The 20,994-nt window shown below is 43.4% G+C and overlaps 1 protein-coding gene across 1 annotated transcript in view; it reads right to left on the reverse strand.

Annotated features, from left to right (window-relative positions):
- TMEM255B (transmembrane protein 255B) overlaps positions 1-20,994 on the reverse strand; it is a 257,249-nt gene that overhangs the window by 70,329 nt on the left and 165,926 nt on the right. The window contains exon 5 of the mRNA XM_033950614.1: positions 6,256-6,336. Within this exon, the coding sequence (XP_033806505.1) occupies positions 6,256-6,336 (81 nt within the window). The remainder of the gene's footprint in view (positions 1-6,255; positions 6,337-20,994) is intronic.

A 20,994-nucleotide genomic window follows, 5' to 3' on the forward strand; every position in this document is an offset into this window, starting at 1 on the left:
TTTTTTGATTGGGTGACCAGAGAGCTGGATCGAGGACATATGCTAGATGTAATTTACTTGGATTTCAGCAAAGCCTTTGATACAGTTCCTCATAGGAGGCTGTTGAACAAACTTGAAGGGCTGAAGTTAGGACCCAAAGTGGTGAACTGGGTCAGAAACTGGCTGTCGGACAGACGCCAGAGGGTGGTGGTTAATGGAAGTCGCTCGAAGGAAGGAAAGGTGACTAGTGGAGTCCCTCAGGGTTCGGTGCTGGGGCCAACCCTGTTCAATATGTATGTAAGTGACATTGCTGAAGGGTTAGAAGGAAAAGTGTGCCTTTTTGCAGATGATACCAAGATTTGTAACAGAGTAGACACCGAAGAGGGAGTGGAGAATATGAAAAAGGATCTGCAAAAGTTAGAGGAATGGTCTAATGCCTGGCAACTAAAATTCAATGCAAAGAAATGCAGAGTAATGCATTTGGGGATTAATAATAGGAAGGAACCGTATATGCTGGGAGGAGAGAAGCTGATATGCACGGACGGGGAGAGGGACCTTGGGGTGATAGTGTCCGAAGATCTAAAGGCGAAAAAACAGTGTGACAAGGCAGTGGCTGCTGCCAGAAGGATTCTGGGCTGTATAAAGAGAGGCGTAGTCAGTAGAAGGAAGAAGGTGTTGATGCCCCTGTACAGGTCATTGGTGAGGCCCCACTTGGAGTATTGTGTTCAGTTTTGGAGACCGTATCTGGCGAAAGACGTAAGAAGACTTGAGGCGGTCCAGAGGAGGGCGACGAAAATGATAGGAGGCTAGCGCCAGAAGACGTATGAGGAGAGACTGGAATCCCTGAATATGTATACCCTAGAGGAAAGGAGAGACAGGGGAGATATGATTCAGACGTTCAAATACTTAAAGGGTATTAACGTAGAACAAAATCTTTTCCAGAGAAAGGAAAATGGTAAAACCAGAGGACATAATTTGAGGTTGAGGGGTGGTAGATTCAGGGGCAATGTTAGGAAATTCCACTTTACGGAGAGGGTGGTGGATGCCTGGAATGCGCTCCCGAGAGAGGTGGTGGAGAGTAAAACTGTGACTGAGTTCAAAGAAGCGTGGGATGAACACAGAAGATTTAGAATCAGAAAATAATATTAAAGATTGAACTAGGCCAGTTACTGGGCAGACTTGTACGGTCTATGTCTGTGCATGGCCGTTTGGAGGAGGATGGGCAGGGGAGGGCTTCAATGGCTGGGAGGGTGTAGATGGGCTGGCGTAAGTCTTAACAGAGATTTCGGCAGTTGGAACCCAAGCACAGTACCGGGTAAAGCTTTGGATTCTCGCCCAGAAATAGCTAAGAAGAAAAAAAAAAAAAATTTAAATTGAATCAGGTTGGGCAGACTGGATGGACCATTCGGGTCTTTATCTGCCGTCATCTACTATGTTACTATGTAAAGTTTTTGTTTCAAGTTTTAAAAGTGCTGGCGGTGGCTCCTCTCACACTGCTGATCCTCCTGTAAAGAGCAGCCTGCGATGGTGGCCGGCTTTAGCGAACCTCGCAGACCGCTCTCCAGCCTCGGTAGCACGTTCCCTCTGACGTGATCCCGTGCGTCAGAGGGAACGTGCTACCGAGAGGTTCGCTAAAGCCGGCCACCATCGCAGGCTGCTCTCTACAGGAGGATCAGCAGCAGCGGCGGCGGCGAGTGAGGGCCGAGGTGTGTTCCCTGCCGAGGACGCAGGCAGGGAGAGAGCTTGCCTGGCTTCCAGAGTGAGTGAGGGCTGGAGGAGGGGAGTGGCCAGAATGTTCCCTGCCACTGGGTTGGCTGCCACGGATCACACACCACAGCGGCAGGGAACACGAAATCCTAAGTGCGCATGTGCGCTTAGGGTTTTATTATATAGGATATGATATATTCAATTTAGATGTTTCAACTATGCATGAATATTCATCAGCATCACCTCAAAGGATAACACTGCTGAAGATAAGTGTGATTTGAAATCAGTTGTACTGCTGAATATCGAGTGTGTGGCGCAGTAGTTGAAACTAGAGCCTCAGCACCCTGGGGTTATGGGTTCAAATCCCGCGCTGCTCCTTGTGACCCTGGACTAGTCACTCAGTTCTCCATAGCCCCAGGTACATTAGATTGATTGTGGGCCCACCTGGACAGATCGGGGAAATATTTGAGTACCTGATTGTAAAACCACTTAGATAACCTTGATAGGTGGTATATAAATACTGTACCTAATAAATACTTGGAAAAAAACCCCCTTGAAACTTGACCTTTCTAGAGGGAGTAGATGGAGGCGAACAGGATCCTTACATTGAAAATGTGACTCCGATAAATTTCTCCTCCTTGGTACTATACCTAAATGTACACCATTTTGATAGTTTTTGGGATTGCAGGTGGTGTATAAGAAATTAAATAAAGACACATATGGTGTCTCCCTCGTTTCACCGCCTAAGTTTACTTACTCTCCTCTGCTTACCTTCACCCCTTCCGCTTATCATTCTACTTCTATTTTTGTGTGTGTGTGTGTTTTACACCACATCAATGCCAAAATTTGGTACAGCAAATGACTGCAAATAAATTTATAAATTTTCTTTGTGATGAAATAATTTTTTAAAAAACGCATGTATTATTAACCTTGAATATGCTGTGTTCAGTGAATACTTTGAGATGGCTGAGAACAGCCAGCAAGGCTGAAGTAGCCATGAGCATCTATTTATTAAAGGAAACTGGAACAGCTGTGGCTGAGATGTGTAGGGTGATGTGCTGGGTGCTAATGAGCATTCGTACCACTCTAGCTGATGATTCAGTGGCATGCTTCTGATGATTCTTTAGCCTTTCTGTCTAGTCTAAATTCCTATTACGTGTGGTACTCATTTTCAAAGTAGATAGAACTTATTTAGGCAGTTTGAGATGTCCATCTGCTAAAAACATTGAAATCCTGGTTTCCAAAAGTCAGAATCTTGCCATTTCACACTGCAGTTCATTCAAATAGCAAGGGGACATGTTGTGGGCATATTTTGGGCAGGACTAGAGAGGACCTAAATGCAGGATGTTCAACAGGGATTTTCAAATGGGAAGTAATGTCCATGTCTAAAAGAAGGATGTTTTTACTTAGACCTGTTTCAGTCACATCCAGCTACAAAAAGTTACTCTAAATAAGCAGCTGACCACTGGAAGCATGGTTCCTCTTTAAGCCCTCAGTGGCTGCTGTTCTCCTTTCTGCAGGGAAATACTTTTAAAACCAATAGGGGGAAATATTTTTTCACTCATAGAATATTTAAGCTCTGGAACATGTTGCCAGAGGTTGTGGTAAAAGCGGATAGCGTAGCTGGTTTTAAGAAAGGTTAGGCCAAATTCCTGGAGGAAAAGTCCATAGTCTGTTATTAAGACAAGGGGGAAGCCACTGCATGCCCTGGATTGGTAGCATGGAATATTGCTACTCCTTGAATTATGGCCAGGTACTAGTGGCCTGGATTGGCCACTGTGAGAACAGACTACTGGGCTTGATGGACCATTGGTCTGACCCAGTAAGGCTATTCTTATGTTCCCTTGAAAGTGAAACTGGAAAGGAAAACCAGATTTTCTGTGTTAGACATTTAAAAAAATAAAATGCCTCTCCACATTTTCTAGCAATGGGCAATCCATAAATTGTTACATTATGTTTCCTGTGTCATTTGCAGCATTGTTCATTTTATTTTGTTTTGGTTAGTCTTCATTTTTGGTCTGGGGGACAATACAATTAAGAGCAAGTCCACTTTTCAGTAATGCAACTGCAGACAAGTTCCCAGGTGAGGGGCAGAGGGGTAGCAGAGCAATATGGCAGCAGGTTAATGTGGAGGTAAATGCTGTCCCCAATTTTCTTTTTGAATACATTTCCTTATCTCATCTGTGCCTTGAAAATGGAAGAGGGTTATTCATAACTTAACCAATCATTTTTTCATCAAAATGGGACATCTATTAATTGTCAGTCCCGCCTCCAATCCCACTCTAGCCCCGCCCCAATCCCGCCCCAAATTTCTTCCATTCATTTTTCATATACACATAATATCTTATTAATTCATTATGGTAACCATAAAATAAAAAAAACCCCACAAAGCACACTATATGCAGAGAAAATGTTAATTATCATTTATATTTGGGGGGGGGGGGTTTCAAAGATGTCAAGGCAGATGACTTTAAAATATGCAATATCACCTCAGTCACTATAGAACAATAGACAAATATAGTGCAAAATATAGACATCAGATATAAATTCTCAAAACTGACACATTTTGATCACTAAATTGAAAAAAAAATAATTTTTTCCTACCTTTGCTGTCTGGTGATTTCATAAGTCTCTGGTTGCGTTTCCTTCTGACTGTGCATCCTTTCTTTCATTTCTTTCTTTCTTTCTGCACTCAGGCCCAACAATTGTCCCTTTCTATTCCCTTCTTCCTTCCTTGCTTCCTATGTCTTTAGTACCCTCAGTGCCTCCTTCCTATGTCCTTAGTGCCCCTTCCCATGTCCTTAGTGCCACCAGTGCCCCTTTCCCAAATTCCTAGTGGCCCTTCCTATGTCCTTAGTGCTCACAGTGCCTCCTTCCCAGTGCCTCCTTCCTATGTCCTTAATGCCCCCAGTGCTCCTTCCTATGTCCCCCTCACTGCCTTCCAGCCTTTGTCCTACCCCCTCCCCCGAAGCCAGCCAGCCTACCTCCCTCCCTCCTTGCCATGCTAAAGCCAGCCTACCTGCCTCCCTCCCTCCAGCGCCAAAGCCTGCCCTTCACCCCAGACCAGACCTGCTGCTGCTACCTACCCGCCGAAGCCTGGCCTACCCCCCCAGGTCCGCCAACACTGCTGCCTGCCGCAACTAAAGAGGAGGAAGGTCCAGGCTGGTGACAGTAAGGGGCTGATTCTTCAAATGGCATCTGAACTGTAGGCAGTGGTAGACATCCGACCATCATCATACCAGCCAATTGGGATGCACATTTTATTTTCTTTTAATGGATGCGGCGAACAACGTCTATATTAATGGCATCTGTCATGCACCTATGGAGATGCATAAGGATGCTTACGTAGCCCCAAGGCCAGTGTGGACGTGGTTTCCACCGTAAGTAGCCTTGGGCATCCTTAAACATCCCTATGCATCTCCATAGGTGCGAGATAGACACCTTAAATGTAGACCTGTAAAATGCTGGCCTACATTTAAGGTGTCTGTCATAAAAAAAGACACAATTCTTTAAAGGACACCGATGCATGATTGGCATGCGATCAGCAGCCGCTTCTTAGGTGGCCATTAGAGTAGTGCCTCTCAAACTTTCTTGAACCGAGGCACACTAAAGGTAGTGGCCATGGCTTGAGGCACTCAGATGTCGTCAAGATGACATCATGCATATGCGTGACATTATCATGTTGATGTCTGCACATGTGCAGAAGCCCTTCAGATGGGCCCTGAGACACCAGTAGGGGGTGCCATCAGGGAAGAGGGCAAGAGAGAAGGAGAGGCACTGGTGCCAGCTGATTGCTTACAGCAGTGTTTCTCAACTATTTCAAGCTAAGTACCCCCTAAGTCTAACAAATATCAACTGAGTACCCCAACCACAGACCTCCCTAGGCCTACCCAATCTCTGCCCCAGATCCCATTCCCTTTACTAATTGTAATGCAATTTTTTCCATTCATTTTTCATATACACACAATATACACAGCAGATATAAATTCTCAAAACTGACACATTTCAATCACTATATTGAAAACAAAATCATTTTACCTACCAGCGATCTTCTGCAGGCTGCTGTAATTAGCTTTAAAGGTGAGAATGGGAGGCCAGGGGGGAAGCTGGAGGACGCTAGAGAGAAGGGGGAAAACATGCAGGCCTTTGGCTAATCGGGCGTCAGCTGGCAGGTGCCTCTCTTCCTCCGTACTGTGCTGCGGCAAACTTGGAATCTCAGGAAGCACACTAGTGTGCCTTGGCAAACAGTTTGAGATACACTGTTTTAGAGAATCAGGCCCGAAGGCAGGGGTAGGGAACTCTGGTCCTCGAGAGCCATATTCCAGTCGGGTTTTCAGGATTTGCCCCAATGAATATGCATTGAAAGCAGGGCATGCAAATAGATCTCATGCATATTCATTGGGGAAATCCTGAAAACCCAACTGGAATACGGCTCTTGAGGACCGGAGTTCCCTACCCCTGCCCTACGGGCATGTGTTTAAAAAAACACACTCACTGCCGTCAGCTGAATATCGATTGGTATGTTACTAGGTAACATCTAAGAATTTCTCATTTGTAATCTCTCTTTACCTCTGTTTGGTAGGCATCATATAGGAATCCTATTCCACTTGAATAAAATTGGCATCTTCCTGTATACAATGGTCTGGGTTCCTGAAAAGGAAACATGGCATATTTACAAGTGAAAAACACATTACCAACAGCAAATGTTGCACAAAAAAGTGGAGCAAAATATTTTATTCATCAGTCTCATGTATATTATTTTATTAATCGTCATTTTGCATTATTTCAAACTTTAACCATATTAAGAATTCAATATCCCCCCTTTTACAAAACCGAAACACGGTTGTTAGCCCTGGCCACGGCAGTAACAGCCCTGATGCTCATGAACGTTGGAGCTGTTACTGCCATGGCCGGCAATAAAAAATGTGCTATGGTTTTGTAAAAGGGGGGTATGTGAAGGAGCATTTTCAATATGATGTCTAAATCCAATTTTGGACACTTTGGGAAAAACATCCAAAAATCAAGTGGAGAAAATGACCATTTTTCAAACCAGAAAAAAGTCTTTAAAAAAAAGGCCATTTCTTAGATGTGTTTGTCCTCAGTGCATATGTCTTTTTGAACCATTTTTGGAAAAAAAAAAAATTCCAAATGAAAAACTTACAAAAAACCTACTATTGGGATGTAGGACGTGCCAGCATTCTTAGCAGACTGTGTGTATGTGTGTGTGTGTGTGTGTGTGGGGGGGGTCATCAGGATATGGTAGAGGGTGGGTGGTTTCCGGCAGGAGGGATTAGGCACCCTCCTGCCGGTTTCGTTCAGGGGGTGGGGGGTGTTCCGGTAGGAGGGTTTGGACACCCTTCTGCTGGCGATCTTCAAGGGAGGGTGGGAGGGTGTTCTGGAAGGAGGGATTGGGCACCCTCCTGCCAGCGATCATCGGGGGGGATGTTCTGGCAGGAGGGATTGGGCATCCATCCTGCCGTGTTCGTTCGAGGGGAGATCCCTTGCCGCGATAAGCTTAGTGGCCACATCTACTTACAATGTAGGCCAGCATGCTCATGTCGGTGTTGCTCACCCTTTGATGTCTCTTCTTAAGCACAGGTCCCAGAAGTGATGCCAGAAAGAGCGCCGATTCCGAAGTGAGCAAAACCTCGCACCGGGAAAGCAGGGGGGGCAGAGAGGAGCAGGGGTGCCGCGCCCTTAGCAAGATGGCGCCCTGGGTGGACTGCTCCTCCGCGCCCCCCTCCCCCCCCAGTTTACTATACCACTGGGTGTAGTCATGGGAAGGGTATGAGTAGATGAGGGGGCATTCCCAGAAACAGAAATATGATGGATGATAAAGGCCAAATGGCCCATCCAGTCTGCCCATCCTCAGTAACCATTATCTCTTTCACTCTCCGAGAGATACCATGTGCCTATCCCAGGCCCTTTTGAATTCAGACACAGCTCTGTCTCCACCACCTCTTCTGGGAGACAGTTCCACGTATCTACCACCCTTTCTGTAAAAAAAGTATTTGCAGAAGTTAGGAATAATGTTATAGAACACTATTGATTTTTCACACCGTCAAAAATGACAAAGACTAGGGGACACTCGATGAAGTTACAGGGAAATACTTTTAAAACCAATAGGAGGAAAAAAAATTTTCACTCAGAGAATAGTTAAGCTCTGGAACGCGTTGCCAGAGGTTGTGGAAAGAGCGGAGGAAAAGTCCATAGTCTGATATTGAGAAAGACATGGGGGAAGCCACTGCTTGCCCTGGATTGGTAGCATGGAATATTGCTACTTCTTGGGTTTTGGCCACCGTGAGAATGGGCTACTGGGCTTGATGGACTTTTGGTATGACCCAGTAATGCTATTCTTATGTTCTTATTTGCACACCAACCTGCCGAAAATTAAGTTGAAATATGACGGCAGATAAAGGCCAAATTGCCTATTCATTCTGCCCATCCACAACATCCACTATTTCCTCTTCTCCCTATGAGATCCCATGTGTCCCACGCTTTCTTGAATTCAGACAGTGTTTTTAACACATCTACCGGTAGACTATTCCATGCATCTACCACCCTTTCTATAAAAAAGTATTTCCTTAGGCTCAGGACTAATAAGAACATAAGAAGTTGCCTCCACTGGGTCAGAGCAGAGGTCCATCGTGCCCAGTGGTCTGCTCCCACGGTGGCCCATCAGGTCTATGACCTATGAAGTGGTTCCTGACCATTTCTATAACACTACCTCTACTTCTATCTGTACCCCTCAATCTCCTTATCCTTTAGGAACCTATCTAAACCTTCCTTGAACCCCTGTAATGTGCTCTGGCCTATCACAACCTCTGGAAGCGCGTTCCATGTGTCAACCACCCTCTGGGTAAAAAAGAACTTCCTAGCATTTGTTCTAAACCCGTCCCCTCTCAGTTTCTCTGAGTGACCCCTTGTACTTGTGGTTCCCCACAGTCTGAAGAATCTGTCCCTGTCTACCTTCTCTATGCCCCTCAGGATTTTGAAGGTTTCTATCATGTCTCCTCTAAGTCTCCGCTTTTCTAAGGAGAACAGCCCCAGCATTTTCAACCTGTCAGCTTATGAAAAGTTTTCCATACCTTTTATCAGTTTAGTCGCTCTTCTCTGGACCCCCTCAAGTACTGCTATGTCCTTCTTGAGGTACGGCGACCAGTACTGGACACAGTACTCCAGATGTGGACGCACCATTGCACGATACAGCGGCATGATGACTTCCTTCGTCCTGGTTGTGATACCCTTTTTAATGATACCCAGCATTCTGTTCGCTTTCTTTGAGGCTGTCGCACACTGTGCTGATGCTTTCAGTGTTGTGTCCACCATCACCCCCAGGTCCCTTTCAAGGTTGCTCATCCCTAGCAATGATCCCCCCATTTTGTAGCTGAACATCGGGTTCTTTTTCCCTACATGCATGACCTTGCATTTCTCTATGTTAAAACTCATTTGCCACTTTTTTGCCCACTCTTCCAGTCTTGTTAGGTTCCTTTGCAGGTCTTCACAGTCTTCCGTGGTTCTAACTCTGCTGCAGAGTTTGATGTCATCAGCAAATTTAATAACCTCACATTTTGTCCCCGTCTCCAGGTCGTTAATAAATATATTGAACAGGAGCGGTCCCAGCACTGACCCCTGTGGAACTCCGCTCGTGACCCATTGCCAGTCTGAGTAACGGCCCTTTACCTCAACTCTCTGTTTCCTGCCTGCCAGCCAGTGTTTGATCCATCGGTGGACATCCCCCTGCACCCCGTGGCATCACAGCTTCTTAAGCAGTCGTTCGTGAGGTACCTTGTCGAAGGCTTTTTGAAAGTCAAGGTAAATGATGTCTATGGATTTCCCTTTATCCATCTGGCTGTTTATTCCCTCAAAGAAGTACAGCAAGTTTGAGACACGACCTTCCCTTGCAGAAGCCGTGCTGGCTCGCCTTCAGTTGTCCATTGTTTTCTATGTGTTCGCAGATTGTGTCCTTAACCAATGCTTCCATCATCTTTCCCGGAACCGAGGTCAAGCTCACTGGCCTGTAGTTTCCTGGGTCACCCCTTGATCCCTTCTTAAAGATGGGCATGACATTTGATATTTTCCAGTCCTCTGGGATCTCCCCAGTTTTTAAGGATAGGTTACATATTTGGCGAAGTGTTTCCACTATTTCGTTTCTCAGTTCTTTTAGTATCCTTGGGTGGATGCCGTCCGGGCCTAGTGATTTGTCGCTCTTCAGTCTGTCTATCTGTCTGAGGACATCCTCTTTGCTTACCTCTAGTTGGACCAGTTTTTCATCATGGTCTTCGTTTGTGATCTCCTCGGGTTCTGGGATATTGGATGTATCCTCTCTCGTGAAGACTGACGAGAAGAACTTGTTTAACCTGTCAGCTATCTCTTTTTCCTCCTTTATCACTCCCTTCCTGTCTCCATCATCTAATGGTCCCACTTGCTCCCTGGCTGGTTGTTTCCCCTTCACATACCTGAAGAATGGTTTGAAGTTTCTTGCTTCCCCCGCCAGTCTCTCCTCATATTCTCTTTTTGCTTTCCTAACCACTCGGTGACAGTCTTTTTGGTGCCTTTTGTGCTCCTTCTGGTTGTCCTTTGTTTGCTCCTTTTTCCATTTTCTGTATGATGTTTTCTTGTCACTTATCGCCTTTTTCACTGCATTTGTTATCCACGCCGGGTTTTTGGTTCGATTCTTTTTGCACCCTTTCCTAAACCTGGGGACGTACAGGTTTTGTGCTTCGTGCACTGTGCCCTTGAGTAGGGCCCAGGCTTCCTCAACGGTCTCCATCTTCCCTGAGCTGTTGCTGAGCTTCTTTCCCACCTTTTTCCTCATGGCCTCGTAATTCCCTTTTCTGAAATTGAGTGCTGTCGTTGTGGTTCTTTTCACCTTTGATGTTCCTATTTCTAGCTTGCACTGGATCATGTTGTGATCGCTGTTTCCTAGTGGCGCTAGTACTACCACCTCCTTTGCGGGTCCTCCTAGCCCGTTGAGGATTAGATCAAGAGTGGCATCTCCTCGTGTTGGTTCCGTGACCAGCTGTTCCATGAAACAGTTCCTCACCGCCTCCAGGAATTTTGTTTCTCTCGTGCAATTTGAGTATCCAATGCTCCAGTCTATTCCAGGGTAGTTGAAATCCCCCATAGCCACCACACTTCCGCTTTTGCATACCTGCCTCAATTCAGCCTCCAGGTCCTGGTTGTTTGCTTCCGGTTGTCCTGGTGGACGATAGTACAGTCCCAATTTTATGTCTGCTCCATTTCCTCCTGTCAGCTTAACCCATAGTGATTCCAAGCTGTCCACCCCTACTGTTGTTTCCATCCTGGTTGAAGGGATGGAGTCCTTTATATATAGCGCTATTCCTCCACCCTTCTTGTGTGTCCTGTCCCTCCTATAGAGTTTGTACCCTGGTAGGACCACATCCCATTTGTTGTCTTCGGACCACCATGTTTCTGTGACTCCAATTATGTCTAGGTCCTCCTTATTGGCTATAACTTCTAGCTCTCCCATTTTGGTTCTTAGGCTCCTAGCATTAGTGTATAGGCAATTTAAGTCCTTATTATTTACCTTCTCTGTTGGTTTTCCTCGTGGTTTGGTGCTCCTGCCGATCCCTTCATGGGCTGCCAGCCCCCGAGCCTCGTTCCTTTCATCCTCCTCCTGTGGTGCATCTGTTTTGTCCTCATCCTAATCTATCACCTCTAAATGTCATCCCTTTGAATTGAAAGAGACTCTCTTCAAATGAATTTATTCCATGTAGATATTTAAACGTCTCTATCATATCTCCCTTCTCCTGCCTTTCCAGTCCAAAGTATACATATTGAGATTTTTAAGTCTATCCCCATTCGCCTTATGACATAGACCACCAACCATTTTAGTAGCGTTCCTCTGGATTCAGCAGGCATAAATGCTGGCACTTAAAAGTAAGGCGTAAAATCTGTACTAAGCTAGTATTCTATAAAGGGCGCTCATCATTGAGTGCCCTTTATAGAATACTAGCTTAGCATGGATCTTTCTTGCTCTTATTGTTTTACTTGCTTGATCTAAATTACTCCTTCCCACCCCTCACCCCCAAACCTGGGAAATATATTTTTAACCAGGCTAAAAGCACAAACACTATGGAAACCTGTGCTCACTTTCAGCAAGGCAAGGGAGGATAATTTTCAGCTAAGTCATATGTACCAATTTTTAGCTGAGTCATGCAGCACTGGGGAAATGTCTGTGAACTTTGTTCTCCCTAGGAGTAGTCCTTATCTGCTTCAAACGGTTTTGTTTAGTGTTTCGGTACCAAGTTAGTGAATGGACTACAAAGAATAGCTTACACTTGTTCTCTCTTTTCCCTTGTGTCCATGTTGCAAAAACAGACTGGAGCCAGAAGACATTCTGCCAGTTCACATCGGTCTCATTATGTCATATTTATTCTGTAATGAACTGCGGATCATATAAATCTGCAAACTCCAACAAGGCAATCAGAGAAAACGCAGAGCTAAGCAGGAATATAGATAGGGAGATTAATCCAGCTCATGTATCATGTCACCAGCTGTGACCTTCTGCTTAGCTGAGGAAACCAACAGAATGAAAGAAAAGAAGTAGCAGACAGGAATGACAAAATAATATAAAACATAATAACAGTAGTTGCACAGATACAGAAGGTAAGCTACAAGAATCCAGCAACAGTGAAGCATAGTATACAGTATATTGTAATAAATATATATGCATGTTTTAGTCAAATTTTGTCTTCTGCATTTAGCATAAGAAAAATACTATAGGTCAATTTTTAGTAAAATATATGGGCAATAATTTGAACTGTCTACCTGGATGTTTCAAATTATTCCTATATTCAGCCCCCTAATTCTATAAAAGGTGCTGAAAATTGCGTGCACAAATTTGGGCATGTGCCTGATTTGCTTGCGCAATTTAATTGGAGAACAAGCTAATTAGTGCTAATAATTGACTTTCTAACAATTATCGGTGCCTGCTAATAAGAATCAATTACAAGTCACATGTATAAATTTAGGCACAGGACTTGCACTTAAATTTTATGCACAAGTCAAAAAGGAGGAAACGGAAATGGTTATGTTATGGTCAGATGGGAGCGTTCCTTTAAGTTATGCGCATAATTATAAAATAAGGGCACCCGTGCCTAACTTTCTCCCTCTTTTATCAAGTCATGCAGCCGAGCAGCAAAAGCTAAATGCTGAGCTGCCCATTCTAATCCTATGAGCGGCTTAGCAGCATGGCTTGATAAAAGGGCGGTTTAGGTGTGGGCATTTGCATCATGTTTTCACTGGTGCAAATAGTCATGCCCAAAGCTAGGCATGATTCCTGGGCATAAGCACTATTGTTGCCCCTAACTTTAAGTGCAGCTTATAGAGTAGCACTTTTTTCAGCGTTGATTTGTAGGCACTAAGGAGCTCAATAAAAAAACTTAAAACGTCCAAAAAAAACCCACTTAAGTCGGCATTTGGATGTCCTAATCGCTGTGGCTTCCAAGTGCTGATAATCAAAACCCTTTACCTGGCTTTATAGCCAGGAAAGAAGTTTCTCCCGCTTTGTATCCAGAGCTCTAGGGGGCGAGCTGGGAGGTGTGTTTTGAGTGGGCTTTGGGCATGCTTCACTTGGATATCTTGCGGCAATAATTGAACCTTTTCCAAGACGCCCTGGATGGAATTTAGACATTCAGAGCTAGACCTGTTTTAGAAGCATCTAAGTGCCACAAAAAGGTCTCAGACTGACTAGATGACCACTGGATACATTAAGGTATGACCTCCCCCACTGCTCACTAACTCCCACCACCCAAAAATTTGAATGAAAGAGTACATACCTGTCTCAAGAACAGCAGCACTTGGTTATGGGAAAGCTTAGTAGAGCATCACACAGGTGTCTTAAGTAACCTGGTGGATGGGCTAGTGAATTATAGAGAGGAGGACCCAGGCCCATAAGCCACTCTAATCACTACATTTATGGTAGAAAGTGTGATTGCAAGGGTCTGGCTTTTCTCTCCACCCTATGTGCGTTGGCCGCTGGTCAGCAAGTGGAGAATGTTAGCAGCTTCTTACCTGCTGCTTCTTCCTTTGCCAGTTTGTAATTGCATTAAAAAAAAGATGGGGCACTGTTTGAATGATTTATAAAATATATTTATATTACAGTAGGGAAAGGGCAAAATAAATCTGTTGTTTGTTTAGGTCCCACCCAGGGGTTAATCCTGCCTTGCTCCATCCCTCCTATTATTTTTCTTTCAATTCCACATTCTGTCTTCATCCAATCTCCAGTGTCTTTCGGCCCCTCTTATCCTATCCACAGCGCTTTCTCAAATCCCCTCTGCCCCTTCTGTCTCATGATTCTCTTTCATTCCTATGTTTCAATCCCCTTATTCCCCCAACCACTTTTCTAGGCCAACTGGAACTCCCCCTCTCTCCTTATCCCTCCTTTAGCTTACATTCTGCTTCTTTTCTGTACCATGTAGCTCTCAGCGAGTTTGTGCAGTGTAGGAGCTCTCTCACTGGTCATATGTAAAGTCTCACTAGTCCCCACCACGCCTTCACCCAGTCTCCTTCTCATCCACCCACCCTGTTTCCAGTCTCTCTTTCAGCCTTCACCAACCTATCCCTAACACTAACTCATATCTCCTTCTTTCTTCAGTAGTGTATCTCTCTCAATCCCCCACTCTGCCTTAAATCTCTCAGTCCTCCTCTTAACCACTACATTTCTCCTTTCATTTCTTATAGTCTACTAGCTGATGCCCCGGTGTTGCACGGGTATTTAATTATAGCAATAACACTGTAAATGGATTCAAATAAAGATACTTTATAGTGGTGAATGAAATTATTTTTTTACAGCTTTATAAAAAGTACAATATTCAAATTATAATGTGAAATATTTGACAAAATGAATACAATACAACAAACACAAAACTTGATTATAAACAACAATTTTAGTTTCACCTCCAGGAGCAAGAACATATAAATTCTTGGGTGAAGAGACCCCCAGAACATATCACCCCAGGTAATGAGGTATCTGCATACCAAGTTTCGTTCAAATCGGTCAAGCCGTTTTTGATTTACTGTGAGAATGGCAGCTGTTTACATTTTTTCCATTGACATGAATGGGTGAAATCTGATTTTCTGTTTGTAGCTCCGCCCACGTGTGCAGGTGGGCCGCGAGACCCCCAGAACATATCACCCCAGGTAGTTGGAATTACTGTGAGAATGGCAGCTTTTTACATTTTTTCCATTGACATGAATGGGTGAAATCTGATTTTCTGTTTGTAGCTCGGCCCACGTGTGCAGGTGGGCCGCGAGACCCCCAGAACATATCACCCCAGGTAGTGAGGGATCTGCATACCAAGGTTCGTTCAAATCGGTCAAGCTGTTTTTGAATTACTGTGAGAATGGCAGCTTTTTAAATTTTTTCCATTGACATGAATGGGTGAAATATGATGTTCTGTTTGTAGCTCCGCCCACGTGTGCAGGTGGGCCGCGAGACCCCCAGAACATATCACCTGTGACCAGGCAGATCAGGGCTCTGCCAAGGTCCCAGTCAATCCAAGCAAAAAAAGTAAAAGTAAAACCCAGGAAAGAAAATTTCAGGATTTTCAAGGATGTTAGTTTGAGAAATAATGCCACTGACCACCAGGAGGAGCCAGATATATCTGAAGAAGTAGATAATGAGTTTTGTCCAAACCATCACCAGGGGAGCTCTAGAGGCCCCTGGAGATCTGCTGACACACCCAGAACAGGGCACGCCCCTAGAATAGATAAGCCTGCACTGGCATTCAGACCGGGAAGCCGGTTAGGGAGGAAGTTTAAGCCTTGCCTCCCTAGGGATCCTCCTGAGCCAAACAGGGACAACAGGCCACAACCCATGGAGCTGCTCGAGGCTGAACAAGCTGAAGACTTGTCCCTCCAGAGGGATGAACCTATGGATTTTCAAGAAGCCTGTTCTGGCAGTGAATCTAATGACCCTGAGCTGATGCAGGTGGACTTGGCTTCCAGCCACAAACAGTGAGTGTGTTTGTTTTTGCTCTGTTTGTGTGCTGTTTTTTTTTTCCTTTTTAATGAATGTGAACTTGGAGAAAGCTAGGAGTGTAAAGTGGGGAGAGGTTTTGATTCCACCTTGGGAGGGAATTTGAAAGCCTATCTTAAGGCCTTTATTTTTTTGCAAAACCTATTACACTCTCCTGTTCCTGGCAGACCTAGATTGTTGCCAGAGGCTTTCTTTTATTGTTGGTTTTGATTGTGAATTGAGGAATTCTGAAGGCTGAACTTTATTGCTGATTTACTGAAATACCTGCTTTGGAGCAGGCAGAGCAACCTCTGTATTGAACTGTGAGCTAAAGGACAATTGAGAATTAAGAAGCAGAAGAAGAAAGTTTGATTTTGTTTGTGAATTGTTTTGTTTTCATGCCTTCTTGTTTTTGGCAGTTTTCTTTTCTTTCTTCTTTAATGAGGCATGGAATCTTGACTACTGTGACAAAGATTGAGGAATTACTTACCTGCTTTATTGAATGAGTAAAATTGACTTATTTTTCCCAAAACTGCTTCCTTGTGTGAAGACTTTATTCTGGTGGAAAAATAATTGTGAATGCTTTTGATGGTTCAGTCCTGCAGGGTGACTCCCTGTTGGGTCACACGCTGGTGCATTGTTGGTGGCTACTTTCAGGATTGTTCCGGAGCCCTGATTTGCCTATAAGGCTGGCCACACACCCCAGGTAGTGAGGGATCTGCATACCAAGTTTCGTTCAAATCGGTCAAGCCGTTTTTGAATTACTGTGAGAATGGCAGCTTTTTAATTTTTTTCCATTGACATGAATGGGAGAAATCTGATGTTATGTTTGTAGCTCCGCCCACGTGTGCAGGTGGGTCGCGAGACCCCCAGAACATATCACCCCAGGTAGTTTGAATTACTGTGAGAATGGCAGCTTTTTACATTTTTTCCATTGACATGAATGGGTGAAATCTGATTTTCTGTTTGTAGCTCCGCCCAAGTGTGCAGGTGGGCCGCGAGACCCCCAGAACATATCACCCCAGGTAGTGAGGGATCTGCATACCAAGTTTCGTTCAAATCGGTCAAGCCGTTTTTGCATGATCGCGGCACATACACACACACACACATACATACATACACACATACATACCTCCGATTTTATATATATATATATATATATATATATAGATTTCTCTGCTGTCCCAGTCATCCTTTCAAGTCAGCCAACCATCTGGAACTTCCTAATCCATCTTCCCATTCTTCTTTCACATTGTGATCGTCTTCACTGTCTTTATACCACACCTCTCAGTGAGTTTGGTCTCAGAGTGTGAAATGTTGCATAACCTATATAGGAGTTCATGCACCACACAGCTGAAATTCACTAAAACGCAAGTGGTATAGAAGCCAAAGATTGTTCCTGTTTTAGTAGTAACTCAAATGTTTTAGAGGCCAAGTAGAAATTTATAATCAAAAGACTCAAAGAAGATCTCATTCCCAAACCACCAATAAGAGGAGCAAAAGGGGGGATCCAAGATGGCGACGGAGTAAGTCGTGTCGGCGAGAGGCTCCTGCACAACCAGCAAAATATTTACTTACTTGCCTTTTTTTTCCTCTCTTTACAATGCCGAAGCGCAGGGGAAGACAGAGGGGTGTTCTTCCTACTTTCTCTGCCTCTTCGCCGTCGACGCAGACGGCGATTACCAGCTTTGCCGTCCCAGTTGGAGCGGGCGTGTCTGCTGATCGAGGGGGGCAGACCTCGATCTTGGAGGGCGAGACTTCGCTCAGCCCGATGGGACCTGGAGTTCCTCCTCGCCCCGGGACGGTGTTGGGAGCGATGTTTGCAGCACAGAAAGCTCCGGAGTTGACTCCTCCGGTGGTGCTGCCGATTTCCCCTCTGACCCCGGATGAGTTACATAGTAACATAGTAACATAGTAGATGACGGCAGATAAAGACCCGAATGGTCCATCCAGTCTGCCCAACCTGATTCAATTTAAAATTTTTTTTTTTTTTTTCTTCTTAGCTATTTCTGGGCGAGAATCCAAAGCTTTACCCGGTACTGTGCTTGGGTTCCAACTGCCGAAATCTCTGTTAAGACTTACTCCAGCCCATCTACACCCTCCCAGCCATTGAAGCCCTCCCCTGCCCATCCTCCTCCAAACGGCCATACACAGACACAGACCGTACAAGTCTGCCCAGTAACTGGCCTAGTTCAATCTTTAATGTTATTTTCTGATTCTAAATCTTCTGTGTTCATCCCACGCTTCTTTGAACTCAGTCACAGTTTTACTCTCCACCACCTCTCTCGGGAGCGCATTCCAGGCATCCACCACCCTCTCCGTAAAGTAGAATTTCCTAACATTGCCCCTGAATCTACCACCCCTCAACCTCAAATTATGTCCTCTGGTTTTACCATTTTCCTTTCTCTGGAAAAGATTTTGTTCTACGTTAATACCCTTTAAGTATTTGAACGTCTGAATCATATCTCCCCTGTCTCTCCTTTCCTCTAGGGTATACATATTCAGGGCTTCCAGTCTCTCCTCATATGTCTTCTGGTGCAAGCCTCCTATCATTTTCGTCGCCCTCCTCTGGACCGCCTCAAGTCTTCTTACGTCTTTCGCCAGATACACAGCTTGTCGGCTCCTGTGCAGCCGACAATGGAGAATGGAGGAACAGAAACCTGTAATGCTACAGAGAAGGAGAAGGTGGAATCCAGTGGAGTGATTCCCGGTACAACTTTGCTTCCTCCTTTGATAAGACCTGATGTTATAGACATGGAGGCTATTTGGAGTGGCCTGGAATCACTGTATATGGTATGCTCTCAATTCGTCACTTCAGCCCAGAGTACTAACATACAGTTTAAGACTTTTGATGAGAAACTTCTAAAGCAATCCGATAGAATAGACAAACTAGAAAAATCTATGACTGAAGCGAAAGCTTCAATTAATTTACAACTGAAGGATAAAAATTTACTTGTTAGAAAATTGGAAAATTTGGAAAATGCTAACAGGAGTTTGAACCTTAGACTTTTAAATTTTCCTATTTCCAAATTCCAACCAGCAAGAGAACTGTTTCATTCCTTCTTGAGACTAGTACTTAAATTTCCTGAAAATAATTTACCACCGGTACATAAACTTTATTATTTAAATATTCCTAAAGAGGATAAAGGAAAAGGAACCGTAGCAGGAGATTTAGATCTCACAGCTATCCTGGAAACATCTGAACAAGAAGAAATTATGGGAAGAGCAACTTTATTGGTAACCTTTGTTTTTCAACAAGATAAGGAAGCAGTTCTTCGTCTATTCTATAAAACTGACAATTCAGAATTTCATGGTTCAAAAGTCTTAATTTTTCCTGATGTATCAAAATGGACTCAAGATAGACGAAAGAAATTTTTAATTTATCGTCAGCCAATTTTGAGTATAGGAGCAACTTTTCAGTTACGTTTTTCCTGTAAATGCTGTATTACCTATCAGAATAATAGATGTATATTTTATGAACCTGATCAGTTGAAATTTTTTCTTGAGGGTAAGGCAGCTGGTTAAGCTCCAATCCCCTCCATGCCTTTTCTATTAACCAGGATGATAATTTAATTTAATCCAACTGTTTGATCTCCTAATTTAATTTAATTTAATTTGAATGAATATTTCTTGGAAAACCAACTTCCCTTGGAGGTGTAGGATTCTCTCTCCCTAGTTTGTGGACTATGAACTTAGTTAAATTTGTGGAATCTTTGATTTATAATTCATGTTATATTTCTTCTTAAATGTTTATTTCTATTACATTGTTGTTTAACAATTTGTAAAATTATAAACAAATAAATAAAAAAAAAAAAGAGGAGCAAAAGGACAAGAAGTACACTGTGAACCGAAAAAAACCCACACCAAAATGTTTTTTGCCACATCTTCCACAGAACTCAGCCGATTCTTAAGAAATGTAGTGTATTGTGTCCTGAATGAAGCTAATGTAAAATGTTATAAATATTTCCCACCTCACCACAACACTACCTTATGAAAATGAATTGTGAACTGAATAAAAACACATCAAAAAGTTTTATGGCTTATCTTGCAGAAAAATGTAAAGTCAAAAAGTAATGTTTCAATTAAGCAGATGTTTGACGTGCGCTCCGTTTGCATGACGGCACGCCTTCAGCCTTGGCCACCACTGATCTATGGACTTGATCTATGGATGCTCTGCTTTGGCTAAATCCAGAGATGACGTATTGCTTAAGGTCTTCGATGTCAGATATCACTGTCTGATAGAGGCATTCCTGTATCAGCCCCCAGATCCGGTAGTCAACTGGGTTTAGGTCTGGTGAATTCACAGGCCAGGGGTCTGGACCAATGAAGTCTGGGATCTCCTAATGTAGCACTTCTACAGTGTCCTTTGCCCGATGTACTGTTGGAAAATAAAGTAGTCTCCTGACATGCGACGGATCACTGGCAACAGCTTCTGCATCAAGTTCAAGTTCAAGTTTATTTGTTCTTAATGAATCGCCTATTTTAAATTACTAGGCGATGTACAATATCACAAAAATACAAATAAAACATTGGTGTCAACATATAAACTAACTTTTGTTATGCGATAAAAATTATCATACATAAATACATACATATTAAAAAAAAAAATATTAGTTATGGGTGAAAACATACAAGAGTGGTGAGGACAAATAGGGGGGAAATTATAATGTTTAAACAGGAAAGAGAGAGAAACATAAAAGGGAAGAACACGTAGGAGGGAAGTCTAAGTTTTTCAGTTAAAAAACTTTTGTTAAAATATTTAAGAATCATAAGCATCTTTAAAGAAAAATGTTTTTAGTGTTTTTTTAAATACGGCTAAATCTTTTAATTCTCTAATATATTGAGGTAAGAGATTCCATGACTGAGGGGCCATAATTGAAAACATGTCGTGTCGTCTGATACCTATAACTTTCAACGAGGGAACCGAAAGAAGGTTAGAGGAGGTTAAGCGGAGAGATCGTGTAGTGTTGTAGGGAATTAGCCATCTATTGATAAATTGAGGTTCATTAAAATTTATGGCTTTAAAAACTAAGAGTAACAATTTAAAAGTAATGCGGTGGCTTACCGGGAGCCAGTGAGATTTAATTAACAGGGGAGTGACGTGATCATATTTTTTTGCATTGTAAATTAATTTCACAGCAGTATTCTGTATTAATTGCAGTCTTCTTTTTTCTTTTTGTGTGATATTAATAAGGAGAGAGTTACAGTAGTCTATTCTGGAGATTATTAAGGAATGGATTAGAATATTATTAGATTCAGGTTGTAGGAATTTGGAAAGTGAACGAATTAAACGTAATTTATAAAAGCACGTTTTAACAGTGTTA

The sequence above is a fragment of the Geotrypetes seraphini genome, chromosome 6 (assembly GCF_902459505.1).
Source record: "Geotrypetes seraphini chromosome 6, aGeoSer1.1, whole genome shotgun sequence".
NCBI lineage: Eukaryota > Metazoa > Chordata > Amphibia > Gymnophiona > Dermophiidae > Geotrypetes > Geotrypetes seraphini.